We start from the raw sequence: 24561 nt of genomic DNA on the forward strand, positions 1-24561 counted from the left end.
CATAGTCAGGCAAGCCTCATTGCAATGATTCCTCTGTCTGAGCTATAAGAACTGTTTTTTGTTTTTGTTTTTTTTTTACAGCTTACTTCTGGAAAACAGAAAAAGAACTGCCAGCCTTAAGTTTTCATTCTGACCTGGTGTTTTGTAGCAACCCATGTGTGTGAGCCATTAAAGCACTGATGTTGCCATCTTCTTTCCAGACTGAAGAAAGTCTTTTTAAAGAGAAGATGTAGCTTAATAAGTGCTTTTCCCCCCAATCTATCTGTTCATGAGTGTTTGTGACATTCAGGATCACTAGTGGATCTTTAAATCCTGAATACTCAATAACACATAGACTCTGAACTGTTCTCATCTACAGCATAATCCCCATGAGGGAAAATATTTCTTTGGCCTCCCAGTTTTGAGAGATATCATTGGTCCCTGTACTGATTTTCATTAACAACAGAACTAAAGAAATACTACTCTCAGGGTTCTCTTCCTGTTTGGAGATCAATGTGTCTATATGCTTTGAACCTTCTATATCATGGTTTAAGCACAAATACTCCACAACTCAGATTGGCAACATGTAAAATATAACCCTGTTAATTGATCCTTTGCCTTTAGGTGTGCCTTGGAGTTTTTGGAAGATATATGGTAAGACAGACCTGGCCCCTAACACCATGTGTATTAGCCTAAGAGCACTGGAATGAATTCATAAGGTAAATGCCTAGGAAGCATAAAATTCACATCCATGTTACATGCTCAATATTATACTGGGGGAATGACTTCAAGTTGGAAGTTTTTGTTCTTACAAATATTTATTTTCCTCCAAATTTATTGTGTCTGTAATGCTGTGAAAAGTCTTCATTTCCCTTTTCCCAAGTGTTGAGGTTCAAAAAGCCAGCTCTCAACCATAGACTAATCTTCATCTCTTCAATGTCTTGTATGTTGATTTAGTTTCATATGTAAGTATTTATATTAGTTTTCTTCAGGGATTTATACATCAATATATATATGTATATATATATATATATATATTCCTACACAGATATATACAAGCTTTTTATCCTCATCTTACCACTTGACAATACAACTTTAAATATGTTTTACACAGCTGTTCCTTGGTCAAGGTCATTTGCAAGAGCAAGTCGGTTTCTGAAGAAATCTTGTTTGGTGGGTGAAGGATCCATTGAGGGATTCTCATTAGTTTTTTCCCTGTATTCTGATCCACTGGACCTAAAATCTCAGCACACAGATAAAGTACAGGTTGATTTGGTTTTGTTTTCAGATATTTTATCTATCCAAATTGTTTTGCATTTGTAAAACAATTGCCTTTTAGATCTGGAATAATTTTTACTTTCCTTCAATTTCATGACTCAGCACATGTGTAACTAAAATTTGCAACGAATATAAAGATAATATCTTTCTCATGCTTTATGGAGACAATTGTGACAACTGTGTATGTTAGTGTAAGATATTGTGTATAACATTGTAAAGGGGAAACAAAAGCTCAGAAAATTTAGGAAATCCTATTTTTGATTCAACCCAGCAACTATTCCACAAATTACCAAGGCCCTTAAATTAAAATGGATGGAATTCATTGTTCTCAATCAAGGTTATCTATCAAGGGCCATTACTGAATTTGGGCATTACATTACAAACTCTTGCTTTTGCTTGTTTTCATTTTTAAATGAAAGATTTATTGAAGCCAACCACACATATATGCTACATTTGGTAGAATGCAGAAATTAGTACAGTAGTCAGATTGAGGAGATTCTATAATCTCAACCACCACGAAGGAGACCAAGCCCAATCAATCAATAGTCAACAACTCAAATCAGTCCAATTGAGTCCCCAGTCGAGGGTGCATTCTTCCTTTATCTTGGTTAAGCCAGTTGGGTAATCCATTCCAGCTCTGCACCTTCTCCAGTTTGTTCATGTCAGAAGTCCCTGGAGGGAGGAGGCTTTCTGGAAATAACCTCTGATAAGCTAGGCTGGGGCCCTTTGGCTAACTTAAACTCTGAGCTAGAATGAGTAAAACTAGCCCAGTGACTAAGACCAATATCAAAAGACCTCATGCAGGATATATGGAAGTGACATTAGACATGAAGTTCTTTGTCCAAAGCTCCTATACAACTGAACAGGTTCTCCATATGCTGAGGGAGAATCAGGCATGCTTCCACTATCCACAAAAGAAGGATAAATTCTTTCACTATCTTTGGTATGCTACAAGTCCTCATTGTTGTTAGATAAGTTAATTGTCACTCTATCACTTACTGAATTAATTGGGCAGAATTCAAACATCCCTTTATATTATTCAAGGAAAGAAGTTGGATCCACACAAAGACTAAACTCCTGATGTCTGGAAACCTGATGACTGACTGGATTTTTTTTTTTTAATACTATTCATCCTGATGCTTGGTGTCACAGATGAAGCCAGAGCTGCCCACCATGTTTTCTACTTTCATTCAGGAAGAAGCACTTTTCCACTACATCACAGTGCATAGAGGAAAAACTATTCTTTCTCTCAACACCAGTCCATCTGGGTACTCATGAGATAAGATTCTATCTTATCTGGTGAGGTGAAAGTCCTTTTCCCTTTCAGAAGCCCCCCCCCCCCAACTCTGCCTTGAAAGAGCCTCCACCTGCCCCACCCTGACTCCACACCTCCTCTCAACTCAGAATTCCCACCTACCTACAGTTCAAATCATCCCTGAGTAGTACAGTTGTGCCCAAAATGTTAGGAAGATATATTTTTGACAATTTCATTCTTTCTCCATATCTTCTGCTATTCAGAAAGCTAGGAATGCCTATATTTTGGGGTGGGAAATAGGAAGCAAGATTTTAATCTGGTGGTGTTTCTTCTGAATGGTTCCCCCTTATGGCAGTTTCTCATCAGAAAATCATTAGCCAAAACTTAAAATCTTTACCTCACATTTCCCCTCTTAGCTACATCTGATCTCTCCAAAACCCAGTATGTTATACTTTGATGGTTCCAACATGCAACTGTTTAGTGTTTACCTGGAAATGGGAAAGCTTTGATGTCACCACCAGCCCCAAGGACCACAGAAATCTTCACCAGTTGCGTTCCCATTTCTGAAACAAATGCCAAAATCGCCCTGTCTAGTTTTCAAAGTCCACAAACTCAGCTTAGTATTTTCTTTTTTTAACCGCTCTTCTCACAAATCACTTTCTCTGTGTCTCCAAGTATGTGAATTTCTCTATATTTCCTGATATTAACTATTAATTAACTAATGGCTAACTTGCTAATCCTTTTCAAAATCCAGCATTCTACTGTAGCCATGACTATAAGCTTGTTTTTATACTTTTAAAGATAATTTTAATTTGCTTACATAGTATGTGGCCACTTGGACTCTTCCAAATGTGTGGCTATTAGGCTTTGAAGTAATGTACACCTAAATTACTGGGAAATAATTTGCAGAATCTAGGAGAAGGGGCTACCGTATTTGCTTTTATTCTCTTCATCCCTTCATCCTTCCTCTCAGTCCACAGAGACAAAGAAAATAACAAGCTGGGTAGATCATACAAGTGTAGATTTGCTACAAATAAGCCTTGTAAGTTTATTTAGAGCTGGGAAAGGAGCAGGGGTAGAATCCAGTGCCCTGGAATCCTCTGACCTAAGAAGGGCTGGTTTTCTGATTGGAAAGACTGTCTGCTGTGAAAGCTTTAGCAAACCTGCACATGGAAAGGCAAGGGAGCAGGGCAACACCCATCCTGTCCCCCAAACCAGTCAGCCCTAGTAATCAACAAGGTGACAAATTAGCATCATTTTACTATATGTTTGTTGAGTGCTTACTATGCTCTAGGTACTAAACCTTCAGCTCGGTTACCCTTACATCTGAACTATAAGCTTCTAATGGATTACAACTATTTCTTTTACTTCTTTTGTGCTAGACAGAACTTAGTACACTAAAGACCCTTCCTTAACTTAGTGATAGGTTTCAAATGATCTATTAAGAAACATTTGTAATGAGGTTTAAGTCATCTAAAATGTTATGCTTTCAATCATCTCCTTTGATTTTGAAGTTATGTAGGGAAATCAGAGAGGAATCCCCAGTAGATAAGAAATGAGAGGACTTGAAATAGGCTTTGAGGAAGTAAAGAAGAAGGTGGGATAAATTATCAATTAATTCTTTGGTAGTAAAAAAAAATGAAATATGAAAAAAAAATTCTTTGGTAGTCCTGCTTTCTATTACATGGTTCCACAGCCAAGCTGTGCATACACAAAAACAGCTAGTAAGACACCAAAAGAGGAGGATTCACTGATGTTCAGTTACATGGGGCCCTGTAGAAGTATTCTGTATGTGTGTGTCTTTAAGAAAAGAGAGAGATTTTGATGTGACTGGTACAGGGAGGGTGATGAGGAGGAAGGAGACACTCTGAGATATATCAGTATAAAGCGTTAAAGGGAATGAGAATGGGTGAGGAAACAGAACTAATCATTTGGAAGCCATATTCTTTTTCTTCCACTTCCCCAAATTTGGGAATAAAAGAACACCTATACTCTCTACCTCTAAACTGTCTTACATAATCCTCTTCCTTCATGCCATACCCCTAACCAAGCATACTTATTAAACTAAGTGCAAGATTGATATATATATAGAGATAAAGTAGCATTTGCTTCACACTTCAGAGTAGTCTAGATATAAGTCTTAAACAGCCTCCATATCCAGCCTTCTAGAATGGGACGGTTTGTCTTACTCCCTGCTCAAAGGCAGAGATAAGGGTTCAGTCCAGCGTCAGCCTATCATATTAGGTCTGCTCCTGGCTTCTAAGGATCTTCATTTAAAATTTTTTAAAGTTGCTTAACATTTTCAAGCTTCAGATATGTAGTCTTTATTCTGATCAATTGTGGGCAGCTTTCAGGGACATGTGGCCTGGTATCTACCCAGGACAAATGTGCCTGAGATAGAAATAATCAGAGCATCATCCTTTTCCCAAATATCTTGGGCATTTTTCAGGACTTTTTTTTTTTTTATGATGTCAACTTGACTCTCCCCTTTGAATCCTTGTGGGTCTGAGCATTCGGCCCTCCCAGCCTCAGAGGGAAGAGAACCCTTTCTCAGGTTTTCTGCTGCATCTGGCTCCATGCCTAGCTTCATCCCGAAGCAGCACTCTGGGTGTGTGGGGCCACCAGCCAAACAAGCCCCTATGGATACAAAAAGTGTGTCAGTGTAGACAGGAATGAGCCTCCAGAGGGCTGTGGGGGAGGCAGGCAGCGAACCCCAAACTTGACACAGGTGGCTTTTCTGGCACTAGTCCATTTTGGACCTCGGAGGCCAGGTTGTGGCATGGCTCCAAGACCCAGGATTAACCACTTCTTAAAGTCACACGTCTTGCTGCCAGCCTGACCTCTCCACACATGGGAGGAGAATGAGCTAAATGTCTCTTTCTGGTTCCTCCCTGTACCTGTCCACATGCCTGACTTCAGAGTACAAGTTCCTATACGACAGCTGGGACTATGTCATTCATGATTCCTACACAAGTGTCTCATACAGTACATGCATATAAGAAAGAATGTTTAACTACCGAGAAGAATGGTGTGTTCTCATCTGAGTTAAGAGCCACTGACCTTTCTATGCTACTCTGGGACTTTCTTACCCTTCCTCTCTATCTTAGCATAGTAGAGCAAACTTCCCATGGTTTTTACATGAGAACACTCAGGAGAACTACTCAAGCTGCTTCTTTATCCTGTGCAGAGTCCCAAAGCACCTATTATGGTATCCTGACACAAGGCAGTAAGCAAATATCACCTGGTGGTGCTCACAATCCTACCCTAGATGTTCAAAGCTAGGAAAGTCTGCCAGAGGGAGCAGCCATCTGTGTGGCACCCCCTTCACTTCCATTCATATACCACTTCAGATTTTAAATACAAAGGCAGCAGCAGAATTGGTGGCAGCACTGTGATTGGTGCAGAAGAGACTGATCTATGAGAAAAGATAAGAGGCCGAAGGAGATCCACTTAACTCTCTAAGAAGGATCCCCAAAAGGTGCAAGAAGACTGCAAGCAATTAACCAACATGAATTTGGAGAGTCCACAGCTAGTCCTCAGCACTGTGCCGAGGGCTGGGGGGCGGGGGGTGGTGGGAGGGCTACAGAAAGGTAAAATCAGGTCTTCCACATGGTGAGTCTTTAAAATTATAGGTCCCAACGCCATATTAATTTCTTGTTCCAGGTGTTAAAAAGATGTGATTACTCAGATTGATCTAAAACAAAGCCAAAGTACAGATAAAGCAAATCTCAGGTGCTTATCTTGGGCAATTTCCCACTTGGTGCAGGAATCCCTTCCATTAGCATCCCTGACCCAAGTCATCTAGCTTCGACTCAGGGGAACCCATTCCCTCAAGAGGCAGCCAGTTCCCAGTACCTGCATCTTTAGATAGTTCTTCTTCTTACCCACTGCTCCTAGTTCTGCCCCTTAGACACAGAGAGGACAAGTCTACTCCCTCTGCCTCAAGTAATGGACAGAGCATTCTCTTACATTGCTCCAAAAAATGGGAACCCGTGGTGAATCCATGGCTCACTGTCTTCCAACAGACAGTACCCACTCACTATAAATGGCAGTGGGTAAAAAGTGGCTATTTGTTTTGGCAATATTGTGGTTTAACAAAAAGATAGGCTTAAGCAGTGCCTATCTTAGTCCTTAGAAGGATTTAGGAGCCTAAATTCTAAGGTTAGGTTGGGAGGGTTGTCTGCTTCCAGGTCTCTCCATCCCAGCCAAACATGACAGAGGCAGGCAGTAGGCCAAGAAAAATCTAATCTATGAAGGTAAAGAGAGTAATACAAGTCTTAACTCCTCGCCCTCTGCATAAAGGGATCTAGCAATAGTCATGCATGCATGCACAGGGCTACCTTAGTCACAGTGAAAGAGGACATGGTGGAGTAGTACTGTATCTAACTGTAATAATGTTGCTCTCTTTCTCTTCCTCATTCTTCCAGTAACAGGCAGGGACCCACAATTAGAGATCTACTAATCTCAGTATCATCCTCCCCATGGGAGAAAAATTGGACAAACCATCAAAAAAAGTCCTCACTCCAGGCCTGCCCTCAACTCTTCCATCAAGACCATTATCTACATCAGCCAGTAACTTCTACCCTCAAGGGAGAAAGTGATTTCCCTCTACTTTCTCACTTATAAGCAATTCCACAAGGGCAGCTACAGTGTCTTTAACTTTTCCATCCACTAAATGTTGAAAACTGACTACAAGAATCTTCTCTCCCAAGAGAAACTAAGTAGTAGGGAAACTCTCTCTAAGGGAGGGGGAGGTGGCCTGAGGACCAGTGGAGATGAGAGACAATAGTCTCTCAGGCAGGCAGTGACTGGACTGGAGAATCCCTCTCAGGTCAAATGCTAAATGCTCCAATCTCTCTTCCTTACATTTCATGCTGGGGTTTGGCCATCATCTCCCAGTCTGTAAGACAGTGCTCATAAATGCTGGCCCAAATGCCTGATGGGTGATTCCCTGCAACAAGGACTTAGAATCTTAGAAGGACCACAGGAGGGAAATGTCTTGTTTTTGCCTCCTCTGGAGTATGGAAACTCCATTAAAGCAATTTTTTCTTTAACTAGGGCCCAAGGCAAATCCATTCCATCATTTCTGATAGGGAAAACACTAGTAAACCAAGTACTAGCATCCAGGATAACTATAGACTCCTATAAGCAGAAGTGCTGAGATGCCCTGGAAAACTTTCCACAGCTGGGGAGATTTGGATAGAGCACCCATTATACCCAACTCCAATAGTGGATCCCATGCCTCCCAGTCTCAAAGGGATTTGATTGTCATCAGCTCATTACCCTGGGGACCTCCTCTGCTTACTCTTCTCAGACACACAACTTTGGGAACAAGGAATAGCTAAAAGAGGCAGAGGACATGGCTGAGTTTGCTTTTACTCTAGGAGATTACAAGAAAACATCTTCACCTGGCAGGAATCGTGGCTACTGGCTGCAGGCACTGAGCGTGAAGCTGTTGTGTGAAACCCGGCTACTCGAAACTTATTACTGTTAAAACCTCAAGACTTAGCCCAAAGGGAAATGAGTTACAATGCTGTCTTGTCTAAGGGCTACTCACTTCTTTTTAAAGAGCTTGCGGAAGGAGCTGCGAAAGCCCCCTTTCTGGTCTTGCCTGGGGTTTTGATCGCTGAAAGATGTTTGCTCACTTTCTCTTTCTTCCTTTGGACAGAATCTGGTGGTGTCTTCTAAATGCATCTCCTGAAAATAAAATAAAAGAGGGGTGTTTATTTACTATTTCCAAAGTTAATATTACCCTCTGATTGGGACAATTCTTTTAACTCTGTCACTTTCCTCTCCTACCCCAAAAGACTAACAGTGAGCACCCTATTCCAACTAAAAAACCTAGGCTAACAAAGAAATCAGAAGTCGGCAAGAGGATAATTTTCTACTGAGTTCAGAAGGATTTTGTACGAACCAAGGCAAACAGTCTTAGAGTAGGATTATGGTATAAAAATAATTAAAGATCAGGACATAAGGGAAGTTAGCAAGTATCTTAAGACTACGGAGAACAGCTTCTTATTCTGGTACCAATACTGTCTTGCTGAAAAACAAGTAGTGGTCCCCTCACATCTCTGGAAGTGTTTCTCTTTCTACAAAATAAGGCAATTCCTTCCTTGTAATGTTAGTTTTTTTTTTTTTAATTTTTTTTTAAATTTTTATTTATTTATGATAGTCACAGAGAGATAGAGAGAGGGGCAGAGGGAGAAGCAGGCTCCATGCACCGGGAGCCCGACGTGGGATTCGATCCCGGGTCTCCAGGATCGCGCCCTGGGCCAAAGGCAGGCGCCAAACCGCTGCGCCACCCAGGGATCCCCTAACTCTCCATTTTAGACATAAATGGGGAAGGAGGTTTTGAGAGGTCAGAACTGTTTTTTTTTTTTTTTTCACATCTGTTTAGAAGTAAATGTCAACTATGTATACAGGCACATGTACATGCATGTGTGTATGTGTGCCTGCCACATTATTTCCACCCTGCAAATACGCCTTTAATATAGTTTTTATAATTCTTAATTCGTGGTATTTGCAGTGTAAAGTAAAAATAAATAAAACAAGGCCCTATCTTCTGTGAACTTTCTAGTTTCTTTTTAACTGTGAGATGTGCTAAATAAAATAGATATGTACTTATGTTTATGTTCCATATGAATGAAATATTTCATTTCATTCATGAAGTGACTGAGAACTTAGAAGGGACCTAAAATAGCTGCTTAATTTTGAACCTAAGAAAAGAACCCAAGAGATCAAAGCAAAAACCACCCCAAAACTTTCATGAATTGGATGGGTGCCTGCTTGCTGACAGTGAAGTGAGGCATGGAGATGACTTTTTTCAGGACACATGGGTTTGACTTTGAGAATTTAACTTGGGGTTATAGTAACAGATTTAGAGATTCTCTGAGACTCTACTAAGATTCATAACTAGACTATGAAGAGCAACATCTTGATAGCTTAGTGGGGCATTTCTCAAAGTGTGGTCCTGGGGCAACAGGATCAACTGGAGCTTCTATTTAAAATGTAGATTCCCCGAGCCCCAACCCAGACTTTCTGAATCAGAAACTCTGGAGTTAGGTCTAGGTAATCCTGATACACACTTAGATCTTAAAAACCAGTAGCTTAAGGTATGTATGTTCCTGCCCACCTGCACTTAATGTTTATATGAGTCACCCATTTGGGGTGGGGCCCAAATTCTGCAATTACAAAAGCTCCCAGGTAATGAATGCATTTACTACTAGCCCAAGGAACATATTTTGAAAACTGGGCTTTTAGGGACTGTTTAGGATTGCGTCTTTCTATGCATTCATGATCTTGATAATATCTTCCATTTGAATAGCATTCCATACTTTACAAAGCATATTCACATACTTTATCTTATTTGGCCTGATCCTCACAACAATGCTGTGAATTAGGTAAGGTATATACTGTCTTATTTTTATAGAGGAGAAAACTGGAAACACAGAGATGCCAAGTGAATTGACCAAAAGCACAGCTATTTGGCACCAGAACCAATACTAGAACCCAGATCTCCTGACACCCAGGTAGGTGCTCTTTGCACTAAAGCATGTTCCCTTCTTTCCTGACTCTTAGAAACAGGGCTTGGCTGGCTCTGCGGGGCAGGTGTGGAAGATATACAGAGTATATTTAAGGAGATGGAATAGTAGGAGCTTTGCACATCTCAGTAGGAAAGAGCTGACACCTTTAAAGATAGGGCTTTTGAAGGGTTCATCTTTTGCAACTAAAACCTCATCTCACACCTCAACCACCCACACTCACATACAAGCACACATATACATATATACATATATACATACATATATATATACACACAGATGCATGCCCACATACACACATGAATGTACATGCACATACATACATACATGCACACACACATAACCACACAGAGCCTCTGCCCTCCTAGACTTTGCATTCCATCTCTCTCTAGGATTCCCAACAGTCCACACCTTCTGAATTTTTAGAAAGAAAAACCTTTGTCCAAGAACAGAAATAATAAGCAAGGTGAACCTCGTGTGAAAAATTCACATGCTTGAAAAATTTACTGACAACTGAAAGAGAAAAGGCCTTTTAACTGACCTCTATTTGACATCTCCTTAGTGTCACTTTCTGAACTGAGCTGATTCATGTCTGACACTGTTATGGGATGAAACTTGCTGCCCAGGATGTCTGAGTAACAATCCGTAACATAGTGTTTATTGTTATCTGGTATGTCTGATAAACAGCCACAAATATTTTACTCATTGTTTGCTTCTCAGATATATTACTTGTTTATTTCTGATTAATGTTTTTTTCTCCCTGTCAACTGCTGAACTCCCATTTTTTCACATATTAACTAGTGGGGAGGGAAGACACTTTTATGAACATGTGAAATAAAAGCATTCTTTGCAGCTTAGACTATACTAGTTAGAGGGTTTTAGATGTGAATCTCTGCTCATCTCAAGTCAATTTGAATTGGCATCATTATTTCCTACCTATTTCCCCTTGTTAATGAACTTCTAAACTCTGACACACGCCTAAGGTTGATTTGTCTCAGAAATTTTGCCTAATAGAATTTTGTAAAGTTCAGAGTTGAAGATCAAAGTCAGAAAAAATATCTCAGAACCCTGGGGAATCTCAGCAACTTCAGCTGAGCATACTAAGGTCCCTCTGCAGGAACCAGTCAGACTTTGTTGTTGTTGTTGTTTTTTTTACCAGTCAGACTCTGATGCTGGAGTCTAGATGGGCTACAAGCTCCAGGACTCTTCACAACCCAGCCCCTTCCTGTTCCTCTGGCCTGACATCCATCACTCCCACTTGGTAGAGTATCCAAGAGGAAAAGCATCACCCTGCTGTTTTTAAAAAAGACTCATGAGCCTTCTTCATATTTCTCTACCTCACTCTTCACCTAGGCAGCTTTTAAAGTTGAATTAAGACATTCAATTTATCCAGGAGGCCCTCTCTATCACTCCAGGAGGGTTTAAATACCCCTCCACGTGTTCCCACAGTTTATTATCATTCTGGGTTTCTGGGTTTCCTTCCTGCCATATGCCAGAGGTGCTAGAGGGCAGATTTAGGCGCTATTCATGTCGGAACCCTCAGCCCTTGGCAAAGAGCCCATTGGGAGGCAGGTTCTCAGTGTCTGCTGAAAAATGAATGAATGGAGTCAGTGATCCTCAATCTATCCTAGCTCACTTGGAAACAAGAACAGGTGGAATATAGAGCCCCTCATTCCTGGAAAAATCTCCTCTAGCCTAGGCTTGATACAAGTGATACTTGGTGCAGGTAAAGTTAGTCCTGGACCGTATGATTCTCAAGATGTCCCAATACAGAGCTGCCCTGCAAAGCCTAACTACCACTCTTAAAACGAAGTTAGACAGCAAGGATGGTGGCAGAGGTCAAAGCTATCCCGCCACTCTCCGCTTAATCGGAAACTGCATCGTTCCGATCACACGCAGAGAAACCGTTTGCTCAGGAACCACTAGACGTTTCATGCGTATGTACTTGAACACCTCTTTAAACGTCCCAAGGCTTGCAGAGAGGAAGTTCAGACATCCAAAATACCAAACATTGATACGGACGCCAAAGAAGGTGTTTGCGAGTCAACGCCTCCTTGACTCATCGTGTGGTCCATGTCCCCACTGGAATCTGCGAAGCAATGGGACCCCACTCGCCGCAGACTTTGCAGGCCGTGCACAGCGAGATGGGGCAACCCGCGTCCTTCCCAGCGGCAGGCGAGGCTCGTGCGGGGTCAGGGAGTGGGGCAGGCTGGCACACCGTGTTCGGTATTTCGAACACTTGCACACGCAGGTGCGCGCAGCAGGAGAGGAGGAAACAGGCCTCGGACGAGCGTGCAGGGCTCTGAAGGTGCAACCGTGAGGTGCCGCGGCTTAAGGCAGAAAACAGCCCTAACTCTCTGCGGAGGGGACGGGAGGGGAGGCTGGTGACAGTAAGCAGGTCTAGGAGTCCGTTCTCTGCTGGCTCTTCGCCACCGCACGCACCGGTGCCGCTCGCCTCCGGGGGCAGCTCCCCTGGCGGCCTCCGCGGCCCCTCGGGCCAGCCCGCTTTCCCCTCAACGCTAGGGGCGCCCAGGCTGCCCCCTGGTGACCTGGACCCCGGGGGGGGGGGTGCCGGCGCTGTGGGTGTGGGTTTGGGTTTGGTTTTACTTTACCCTCCTTACTTCCAAATAGGTCTGCTTTTCGCTTTGGGACCTCTGTTGGGGGAAGAAGGTCCGGGGCGCGCCGCGGGCGGCGGCGGCAGCGGCGGCGGCGGCCGGGCCGTGCGGCTGCGCGGCGCGCTCGGCCTTGAGGGGCGCGCGGCCGCCGCTGCTGCTGCGCGTGCTGTAGAGACGCGGGGCCACGCCCTCGGCGGGCGGCGCGCGCGGGAACTCCTTGAGCGAGCGGCTCAGCGGCTTGGCCTTGCCGTGCGCCTGCGCCGCCGCCTCCAGCTTGTAGGCGCCGCTGCTGCCCGCCGGCGACGTGGCGCTCTTGGGCAGCGGCTGCAGCGGGTGCTCGGGCCGCTCGGCCTCCATGGCGAAGCTGACGGGCCGCAGGAAGCAGATGTCCAGGCTGGACTCGGAGGAGGCGGGCGAGCAGTTCTCGAAGAGGGCCGGGGCCTGGTACGGCTCCTCGTCGTAGGGCGCGGGCAGCGCGAAGATCTCGCCGCCGTACTCGAACTCCTCGTAGCCCGCGGGCACGAAGCCGCGGGCGTCGGGCAGGAGCTCGGCCGGGGCGCGCAGGGAGCGCTCCACGTTGGCCAGCGGCTCGGCGGGCGAGGGCTCGAAGTCCATCTCGGGGATGGCCTGCAGCGGCCCGGCCAGCGCCTTCACGTCCTGCTCGGCGGCACAGAACTGCGCGGGCGCCAGCAGGCTCTCGGGCCTCTCGTGCTTTCTGCCCTCCAGCTCCCACTCACTGGGCTTCCCGGGCTGCATGCTCTCCATCAAGCTGGGCTGTGGCTGGCTTTTCTTCACTGGGGGCATCAGATGTCTTTAAAAGGAAAACAGGACACAAAAGGAGGTGAGCTTACGTCGGTTAGTGCAGGCCTCAGCAGCCGGGGCAGGGGGTGGGGGGCGCCGCACGCTGCTGTCAGCCACCGCTCGCGTCTCTCGCCTCCACCCTCCCAGGCGCCTGCGTGTGTCGCCTACCAAGCTCCACAGGCTCCTCTAGCTAAGGAGGTCCCATGAGCCCTGGCCCCCCACGTAGGGGGGTGAAAACGCCATCTGGCAAGAGGGTGCCCGAAGTCTCTGTCTGAGCAAGGAGGCTGCGTGTCGACAAGGCAAGTCGGCCAAGGAGCGTCCTCAGGCCGCGCGCGCCGGGGAGCGCCGACCCACCCAGCTCGTGTCCAGAGCCCCCGAGGTATCTCCTTCCTCTCACCTCTCGATTTTTTTGTCCTAGCAGTATGACACGAAATAATGGAAGGGGCTTTTGTTCGACTCCTGGATCTTCGCGCTTAAGAACAATTACATTTCTAGATGGAATGAATGTGTGAGATCTTGAAAACTGTTGCATCTTGATGATGGCGTACGGGGTTCACGGTACACCTTCGTATATATTTGAAGTTTTCATAATAAAAAATTTGAAAAAAAAAATTGAAAATTTTGTGGCTGTGGAGAGTGCTGTATAAAGTCGTCTCGAACTTTCACCCTCAAAACCCACCAAAAGGGATCCCTGGGTGGCGCAACGGTTTGGCGCCTGCCTTTGGCCCAGGGCGCGATCCTGGAGACCCGGGATCGAATCCCACATCAGGCTCCCGGTGCATGGAGCCTGCTTCTTCCTCAGCCTGTGTCTCTGCCTCTCTCTCTCTGTGACTATCATAAAAAAAAAAAAAAAAACACCAAAATGAAAAGGCTTTCACTCTAAATATGCCCAATTTCATGTTTAATAATGAATAATTTGCATAAGATATTAGGGTGGCATACACATCAGATTGGATGGGATTTGCCAGTTCTGGTAGAAGGTGATTGCCAGGCAGATGTGAGTGGCTACACACTTACCTAACCTGATTGTTCTGCTAGTTTACTAATTCTGCCACACAAAAAAATGCATTAAAAATGCAGATGTATTAAAAAGGAAACATAGATGCAAAAACCGAGTATCTTTCTCTGGTGATCTTAAGATGAAAATGAAGTCTCACACTTTCAAAGGTGAAAAGAAATGATAAAATGAAATACCTAACTTGAATTGCCTTTTCACTTGGAAAATTGTTGAATTTTCTACTGGCCATTTTGCCAACACAGTGCAATGACAGCCATCTTTTTTGGGTGGGGTATCATCTCTAGGGATTTCTTTTCTTTTTTTGTTTTTGTTTGTTTTTTGGTTCTATTTGTTGCACTTTAAGATACCTTTATTGGGGATCCCTGGGTGGCGCAGTGGTTTGGCGCTTGCCTTTGGCCCAGGGCGCGATCCTGGAGACCCAGGATCGAATCCCACATCGGGCTCCGGGTGCATGGAGCCTGCTTCTCCCTCTGCCTATGTCTCTGCCTCTCTCTCTCTGACTATCATAAATAAATAAAAAATAAAAATAAAAAAAAAAAGATACCTTTATTGTCATAAAAGCTGAAGTGACCCAAAAAGTTAATACCCTCTTCCTACCTGTCTTCCACTCTCCACCCTGGAAAGGTACTTTTTCTGTATGGAGTTCTCCCCCTACAAGACTTACGGGGTTTTCTCTATAGGAAGAAAATCTTCCTGGGCTCTCTCTATGGAATGGTTAATGTTTCAGGTTTCAGAATGATTATGGAATTTCTCTTTCTTTTCTTTCCACATTTGCACTTCTATCTTTCCAGAATACATCTTCTCAATTTTATGAGGGCAGAAAGAGGAAACAGCGTTTATTTTTCATTACTGATCAGATACTCCTAACAGTGATTGTAACTGGCATTTTAAAAACTATAGTGATTAAAAATTGAAAGAATCTCAGTTGCCTACCTCTTACTTCATTGTAATCTTAGACAAGAAAAGTAACTTTTTGCACAACTTCTTAATTTTCCTTTAGATAATAAAACCCAAAGCAGAAATTATAGTGTATACTTTGATGAGAATTATCTGTATTTGACATAGGGGGGTTTTGGAATTCTGAGTTTGGGTTTCCCTTATCTTTCCAGAAATCCTGGTATCAAAAGTAGCTAATTTGACTTTATTCTATCCTTGGTAAAGAGTTCCAAATATATATAAATGGCCTAATCCTTAATGTAAAAATCATCGAGAAGCCTGGTGAATACGAATCCAGCTCAGTGTGCTAGAGTGTTGTGTGCAGAGACTTTGAAAGGCTATCATATACATCCAATGCATAGAACAACTTTAAGAGAAGCTATCATAAGTGAAGAAAAGAACTTAGAAAATCCCTTTCTGAAGAAGCTTCAAGGGGCATTGAGAAGGGACTAAACAACATTCTTTATGTATCACCTCAAGCCTATTTCTCCTCTCAGAGCCTAAACTTCCACTTACCCCCAACTGGGATTCTTTCTCTCTACTCTACCTTTTAGAGAACTTAGGTGGGTTCTCACCCTTCTGAGGAGCTGTAAAATGCCTTCCTGTTTTGATGTGGCACTCTTCTACTCAATCACTGTCTAAACCCAGAGAGACTTATGCTGTAGATAGAAGGTGGTTATGTGTGATAAAATTGTTAGTCGTAGTCTTCAGCCTGTAGACCTGCCCTGTTAACATTAGCCTTCCTCTGGGACCCAACCATTGGGTTAGCTGCTTGCCTGCCATATTTAGGCCTGATGGAGCAAGAGGGAGGCAAGAGTCCTGTAGATGATACTCCTATTCCAGGCTGTCCTGCGACCCCATACAGATGACTTGCCACCCAAGGGCGTTGCCATTAACCTTTCCATAGCAATAGGTGCTTACGTGACAGCAGGGCCAGAACTGGGAGCAGAAGGGTAGGGTTGCAGTATCTCTTCTGAGTGGATCCCACTGTCACGGACAGCCTCAGGGCCTGCAGTAGGGGAAGCATCTTGTCCAGTATTTGCACACTGGGAAGCCAGCCCTTTGTACAGCTTTGCCATGGATGATCTGTGAGAATGGAAGTAATAATTTTCAGGGTATACAGTGGAAAATTGGTTCTGAATTATCTGAATCGATTCAGATTATCCCAAGATAGATCAGGAAACAATATTTCTCAGATGAAACTCAGCTGTGAAGTTCCCTCTCTCTTTCTGTCTGTCTGTCTCTCTCCATGGCTCTCTACAAACCAGGTTGCTTACATAACAGTACAAGCTAGATGCTGGGCAAGAATAGGGATGCTGATTAATTGCCTGAATTAAGTTTAGGGGAAAGGGATGGTATAGGAAGATGTCCTCCATTAGAGGAGCCCTGGCTTGGGAGAGAGCATCTTTTTCTGGTCTCAAACAACCCCAGAAATTATTGTTTTCCTCATTGGCTTGGGATGACGTTAAAGGAAATCCAGAACATTAGGAAATTCTGCTATGGGTTGTTTCTGTTCCTTCTGAAGCCCAGATTCTCCCTAGTCAGCCCTTTTTGTTTCTCTTTAGCATGAAATTTGTTCAACTACCACCCTCTCCCTTATTTGTTTTGTTTTTATCCATAGCATTTATACCATCTATTTATTAACTGGCTGTCCAGCTCTAGAAAGTAAGCTCTACATGGCAAAGCTTTTTATCTGTTTTGTTCATTGCACTATACTCAATACATAGAGCAGGGCCTGATACACATGCTCAATAAATATTTGTTGAGTTCATGAAAGAAACTACATTCTGGCCTTTAAACTGCTTTTTTTTAACCTGGCAAACTTAGGGAAATAACTATTTTCAAAGTGGTTAATAACAGAAGATGGGGTCTGTATAGGGATTAGAGTAAAATTTTATTTTTCTAAAATAATTGTACCTATTACCTGGTGAAAATTACCACCAGGTAATAGGTACCTCTCTCCTGTAGCCAGCATGACCATCTCATTTTCATCCTCTTCTCTGTTCTCTTCTACCCCCCTGACACTACATTTCAGCTATTTAACATACAATGAGGTTACTTGTGACAGGTATCCACACTGACTGTATCCCTGTTCTCAGAAACCTTTGATCAACCCTCTAGACGGCACCATCAGAAGCTTACTTCTTGAGCTTTTTCCGTTTCTGAATAAGCAAATCCTCATTGCATTGAAACAGCAGGGTGTAATGCGAGATAAATACTCGAAGGCGCTGAACACACACCAGAAGTAGGTAATAGTCAGGGTGTTCCTGCTCTGTGAACTTCAGGACATTCTGGGTGGAGATAAAAAGGAGGCAGCATTTGCATAATTAGAATGAAAACTTTTGTCTCTTTTGCACCTTGCCTCCATCTGTTGTGAGGGTTTGGTAGTCATTTAATCAGAACATCAATATATGTGGCCAATCTAATTGTAAACTGAAAGGTTAAACCTGCTATTCTCTTTGTCCATCACACCAAGGGAGAATAATAGTCACCATAGCTCCTGTTTCAGTTGGACATGAACGTTGGATAATTCCCTCTGAAAAATTAGAAGGATCTACTCATTAGATCTCTAAGGTAATGGAGCCATTCTAACAATTACTGTCTACAAGCAATGCCTTATGACCCAAATGAGTCAGGCCAATGGTGAGACGTCAGGCATTAAGGCATGCTGGAAGGGGAGGCTGTTTATGATCAAGCCTGGCCTGCTGGTCCCTCCTATTATATTGCCTATTGTGCTGTAGAGGAACATGCATATTAGTTGGATCTGGGAAAGCTAACATTTATTGAGTCTTCCTATTGCCAAGTACTAATGCCTTTACAGATTTGTTTCCTCATTTAATGTTTACCATAGCTAGCTAGATTAGATAGGTGCAATTATTACCTCCATTTAACAAATAAGGAAATCAAGGCACAGCAAAGTTAAGTCATTAGGTCACACATCTGACAGGTAGCAGAGCCAGAAGTTGAACTCAGACAGTAGAATCAAGGCTCTTATTTACCATACTGCTTGTAAGACCTGGGTTTCAGTCCCAGATTTTTTTCACCTATGAGGTGTGTTAACTTGGACAAGTTACTTAATTTCTCTGGCTCTCTATTTCCTTATCCAAGCTATAGTAATGATACTTATTTCATGGGATTTTTGAAAGCATTAAATAAGATAATTATTGAGGCACCTGGGTGGCTCAGCTGGCTAAGCATCTGCCTCTTGATTTCAGCTCAGGTCATGATCTCTAGGTCATGAGATCAAGTCCCATGTCATGCTCTGCACTCAGCAGGGAGTCTGCTGGAGATTTTCTCCCTCTCCCTCTCCCTCTCCCTCTCCCTCTCCATCTCTCTCTGCCCCTCCTCCTGCTCATGGTCTCTCTCTCTAAAATAAATATTTAAAAATAAATAAGATAATTACTGTGAGAAGATTTTATTTTATTATTTAAAGATTTTACTTATTTATTCATGAGAACAGAGAGAGAGGCAGAGGCACAGGCAGAGGGAGAAGCAGGCTGCCTGCCAGGAGCCCGATGTGGGACTTGATCCCGGATCCCAGGATCATGTCCTGAGCTGAAGGCATTTGCTCAACCCCTAAGCCATCCAGGCATCCCTGTGAGAAGATTTTAAATTTTAAAGCCACACAATATTGATACTAGGTTACTTCTGCCTGAGATAAATTTCAATCATTTCTAAGATGCTTTTCCTGAATTACTTAGGAAAATCAATCAGCAATTAAATCAGAACAGATGGATGGTAGAAATAAGAGGGACTGATAAGGGTGTTGGTGAGCTTTTCTCTCAAATCTACTTCCTCCCAGGTACTGCAATCCCTGTGGTAAAATGGTGTGCAGAAGTTAGCTCATCAACTTCTGCATGGTTTTTCTGTGACATAAAACATGAACAATATGTGGTAGGCCCTTGGACTTGAGCCAAAAGAAAGTAGTCAGGATAGCAGTTAAGTGGACAGGTTATATAGATACTTCTTAAATGCCGGGGGTGGGGTAAGGGTTTGGGGGTTCATTTAGATGGTGTAGAACAAGGTGAAAAGGACCGAATGGGTACTCAGAATCTATCAGGAGATGCTATAGGAAGATCTTGGATCAACAGAGGTGGGGATTGCTGGTAAACGAAGATAGAACTTCAAAGATAAATATTATGAGTCAAAGATTTTTAGATATTTAGATTTTAGTTCATTCCACAAAGTAGGAATGGGGTAATCACAGTAGTCTAAATCATTTCATCACCCCTTAGAAATACCAATGATTCTTCCTTGACCCTTTACCACGTTTCTCAGTTGCAAGCCACAAATAGTAGTTTAGCTTGAAAATCAGTTTGTTGGATTCCCAGCCATGCCTACCTGCAGATGTATCAGATATTCAGGGATGCGCTGGACTATGTGAAAAAACAGTGTGTAGATGTCAGATTTAATCTCTTCATCACCCTGAAAGAAAGGTAGAGTCACTCTTCATTGTCCCTGAAGACACTGGCTGCAGAACCCCAAAGTGAGTCCTACCAGAGTAAGAAGGGGTTTTTTTTTTATTTCCAGAGCATTTTCTTTCTCTAGAGTGCCATGATCCTTCATTGCATAGGCCACTTGTTCAGAGACATGCTCAAGGAGACAATTCTTCTGTAGCAGGAAGCATATCATGTATTTCTTTTAAATCCACCCAACTTTCCAAACAACCCCCTCATTCCCCACCACTCTTTTTAGCACAGTGCTGGACAGATTTGGGCAGTCAATAGATTATATTTGAGTTGAATTAATTCATAAGGATTCTCTTGGAAGTACTCATTGCAGTGGCTTGCTAGTAGGCACTAAGGGTGAATTGGAGCCTTGTGAGGGTGGAGAAAGACTATAACTAGAAACTTGTCAGCTGGGCTGCAGAGGAAACACGTCGCATTCTCTCCATGTTCCTTTCTTTCCCTCCCCTCCCTCCCCTCCTTTCCCTCCTCTCCCCTCCCCTCCTCTTCCCTTCCCTCTGCTTCCCTTTCTTAAGTATTTGCTGAGCACTAATATATGGTGGGCATTATACTCATATGGTTGAGAGTAGTGGAGGGTTGAGGTAAAATGTTAATAAGAAAGAGACCCTCACCTCCTGTAAAACTTGATTAACTCAACTTACTGACCTAAAATAACTAGAATTGTTAGATAATTATATGTGCTTATTGAGTACCTAATATAGCATTGCAGTAGCAATACTTTAAGCTATATAATTAGAACTTTATCATCTTATAAACTGACAGACACAGCATGATTTGAGTTTAATATTCAGAGTTAAATTGTCTGAGCCTGGAAGAGGAGGAAATCCTCATATAACATGCAAGCTGCAATTTGAGGATATCTGCTTAGAACACCTGTTTACTTTGGGCAAACTTCCAATGGAATATAAGAGAGTAGAGCAGGGCAAGGACCAAAGCACTGGCACTCATCCTCAAGTGGGCTCCTTTAACTCCAGGTAGAAGTGTCAGTGGCTCTGTTTGAGCCATTCCCCAGCCTGGAAGACAAGCTGAGTACATGTGTTGTCCTCCCCTAAGTGGATGAGCAATGGCCTATAGATACACATGTAACCAAAAAGCAGTCCATGCACAGAGTTACCTTACCTCCTTCAGGACAACAACATGAACCAAAGAGATGCATTCAGGCAGGTCCCTTAGATAGGCAACGTAATAATCCAAGAAATTATTCTTGAAAACAAACACAAAAATGCATGGTAAGAACCTGGAAACAGGAATGATAACAGCTAATGTTTTTATAGAGTCATGTATATAAAAACGGAGTACTGGGATCCCTGGATGGTGCAGTGGTTTAGCGCCTGCCTTTGGCCCAGGGCACGATCCTGGAGACCCTGGATCGAATCCCACGTTGGGCTCCCGGTGCATGGAGCCTGCTTCTCCCTCTGCCTATGTCTCTGCCTCTCTCTCTCCGTGTGTGTGTGACTATCATAAAATTAAAAAATTTTAAAAAAAAACGGTGTACTTGGCAGATTATCTTAATCATTTATTTAATGTGCTCATTAATGTTTTTTTATTTTTTAATTCTTTTTTCAAGTCTTTTTGATTTCAAGGTAAATATCCATATGGGCTTGGGAACCAAACTCAATAGTCCTGTTTTGGTTTTTTTTTTTTAAATCTCACACTAGCTTTATTTTTTTTTTATTATTTTTTAAATTTTTATTTATTTATGATAGTCACACAGAGAGAGAGAGAGGCAGAGACACAGGCAGAGGGAGAAGCAGGCTCCATGCACCGGGAGCCCGACGTGGGATTCGATCCCAGGTCTCCAGGATCGCGCCCTGGGCCAAAGGCAGGCGCTAAATCGCTGCGCCACCCAGGGATCCCAATAGTCCTGTTTTAATGAGAAAGTGAAAAACCAACGCAGCAAAAAGGGGTCACATAAGTTGAAAAAGTATTTTTAAATTGTTAAATGATTAAAATGCCTATTTTGCTTTTAAGTTACTTTTAATTTCAATCATCTACATCCAGTAAGGAACTTTGTCCAACTCACTTCCCAGTGTCTAGACCAATGATTCTCAACTTCTTCCACTAATTGTGTATTTCCACCAAATGCTTATTCACCTATGCAATATGTTCCAGGAAAATAGTTCTCAGCTTCCAAAGTTATATTGCCACAGATACAACAATTCTCACCAAGAAAGCATACTGAATACAAATAAAAGTGATATTAGAGGGATTGCATTACATCCATGTAAGTAAATAATTTGTAAACTATACAAGTAAATAATCCGTAAACTTTGTATTATCACCTATCATTGAGAATCATTGATATACAGAGTTTGATTGCAGGCTAACTCTGCATGTTAATTTTGCAGCCCAATTTTAATTAGCCCACAGAATATTTTTAAAATTTCAAACAAAATTCTGGATTGCCAGTGTCTCTTAAAGTATCAGAAGATCTGGCAACTGTAGTCCCTTCTTCCTGAATAATAATTGGATAGTATTTCCTGTAGAAAAGCATATATGCTCCACTTAAGCTCACCTCCCAACAATCCATATTGTATCACATTCTGCTTTCTTCCACTCATTTTTATCATTGCCTGGCCCTGTAGGCATTTGAGTCTGCAACCTCTGGCCTGAGTCATATTTTCTTTGCAGAACAGTATAGAGACTTGGAAACTTAGCAAAGTTTCCTTCCTTTTCTCCAAGGAAGTGAAAATTAAAAAACATGCAAGACAAATAGCTGCCCATCACATTTTCATAAGGAATGAAATAAGTGTGAAATACATATACATACACAAACCCTCCTATATTTATTTCATATGTGTGAATGGGTATATATGTGATATATATATTTATTTATACATAAATGAACACATACGCAGATTCAATGAAGCAGTTATACATAATACAGTGGGAAGTGATGGGCTGGAAGTTAGGAAACTTGGATCACAGGTCCACAACTACCTAGCTAACTCAGTGACTTCAGCAGTCTTTTCATGTTTCTGAGCTTTATTTCATTATCTGTAGCATGAGGAGGTTAGACTATACATCTCAACAGTTTTCCTAACTCTGAAAATCACTGATTTGAGGTTCTCCATTCAAAGAAGCAGACAAGGGGGACACAGATGCATGTAATTCAAACTTATAAAGGATTTTTCCAAAAAAACTCACCTCATCATTTGTTAACTTAAGGAATAAATCTCCAAGAACTCCTTGGCGTGGCCACTTTAGGACCCGTTCCTGCAGAGCATGAAGCAAATCGAGGTGCTGCTGGACAAGGTACCGTAAAGAGCCAGGGAAGAGGCTTGAAACAGAATAGAGATAGGATCACACAAACCAGGTGTAGAGAAGAAAAGACCCTATGAGAATATATGCAGGAGGTTCCATTTTCCCAGTCATTCAAAACATTGAGTCGCAACTCTACATCAGGATTTTTTTTTTAAAGTTTGACATTGTAGAGCTAATAGCAAACATCCTCAAGATGTAAAAAGACCGCATTAGGGGTGCCTGGGTAGCTCAGTTGGTCAAGCGTCCAACTCTTTATTTTGGCTTTCATGATCTCAGGGTCCTGGGATCGAGCCCCAAATTGGGCCCCACACTCAACAGAGATTCTGCTTTGAAGATTCTTTCCCTCTGCCCCTCTACCCATCCTTGAGAGCATGAGTGCATGCACACACACACACACTCTCTCTGTCTCTAAAATAAATAAATAAATCTTTTAAAAAAGGAATAAAGATAAAAAGACCCCTTTACCAATGGCTCCTCCACAAATGTGTATTGTACTAATAAAGAGCACATCGCTTGAATGGCTTTTTTTTTTAGTTTATTTATTTTATTATAATTATTATTATCTTTTTGGTAATCTCTACACCCAATGCAGGGCTCAAACTCACAAACCTGAGATCAAGAATCACACACTCTTCCAACTAAGCCAGCCAGGTGCCCCTTGAGTGGCCTTTTATTTTTTATTTTTTTATTTTTTTATTTTTTTGAGTGGCCTTTTAAAAGCCAAACTGTTATGCTCTCATATATGTGACAGTGGAAATTCTAAGGGAACTCTTTTGTGAAACTTTAAAGTTATTCCTGCTTGATGTGCAACATAGTCTACTCTAATTAATGCTGTATATGACAGCACTGAGGGGGCACTTGATCATTCTTAGCTACGAGGTAAGAGACTCTGATTTAGGTAAAAATGAAAATTTGTTTCAAGCTGGGAACTACATGCTCAGGGCATGGGCTTCTGAAAGAGCTCCTTTCCTTTCCTATTTCCAAGAGGAATACTGGGCAAGGACACAGTCTTACCCGGGGAAGCTGAGGACCAGGCCTGGCCTGCTACTCCCTGGAGCATCACAGAGCCCCTCCCTCTCCCCTATCCCACAGAATGTCTCAGGTTGGTTGGTTGGTTTGTATTTTTCTCCAGGGGAAGTGAAGGAAGGAAGAGAGGTGTCAGCAAAGGATGTGGTGGAGAGGAGAGAGAGAAAGAATCACGGCCAGAGGAAGAGTGGATGGAGAGTGGCAAGGCAGTCAGGGGCCTATAGGAATGAGGAAGGAAGCTGTAAGGAAAAGGAGTTTTGCTGGGCCAAAGCAAGGTTTGGAGCTCTAACTTGGTGACTTAATGGGAATTGAAAGCAGGTTCTCTTGTGCTTTCAAGACCACAGGTTTAACAAAGATGAAAGTGATGGCCTGCTTGTCACTG

General features: G+C 42.7%; 1 protein-coding gene across 3 annotated transcripts in view; it reads right to left on the bottom strand.

Moving 5' to 3' along the window:
• Positions 1-657: 657 nt before the first annotated feature.
• ARHGEF33 (Rho guanine nucleotide exchange factor 33) overlaps positions 658-24561 on the bottom strand; it is a 47883-nt gene continuing 23979 nt past the window's right edge. The window contains exons 9-16 of one of the 3 annotated variants that reach the window (XM_041754092.1): positions 23037-23169; positions 21009-21092; positions 19765-19848; positions 17566-17714; positions 16345-16509; positions 12666-13479; positions 8070-8209; positions 658-1215 (exon numbers count right to left, since the gene is read on the bottom strand). In XM_041754092.1, the coding sequence (XP_041610026.1) occupies positions 1086-1215; positions 8070-8209; positions 12666-13479; positions 16345-16509; positions 17566-17714; positions 19765-19848; positions 21009-21092; positions 23037-23169 (1699 nt within the window). In that variant the 3' untranslated portion in view covers positions 658-1085. Of the gene's footprint in view, positions 1216-1692; positions 5150-6102; positions 6207-8069; positions 8210-12665; positions 13480-16344; positions 16510-17565; positions 17715-19764; positions 19849-21008; positions 21093-23036; positions 23170-24561 lie in introns of those variants that run through there. The other 2 variants (XR_005987663.1, XR_005987664.1) reach the window with 2 other exon arrangements.

This window comes from Vulpes lagopus, chromosome 5 (genome assembly GCF_018345385.1).
Source record: "Vulpes lagopus strain Blue_001 chromosome 5, ASM1834538v1, whole genome shotgun sequence".
Lineage (NCBI taxonomy): Eukaryota > Metazoa > Chordata > Mammalia > Carnivora > Canidae > Vulpes > Vulpes lagopus.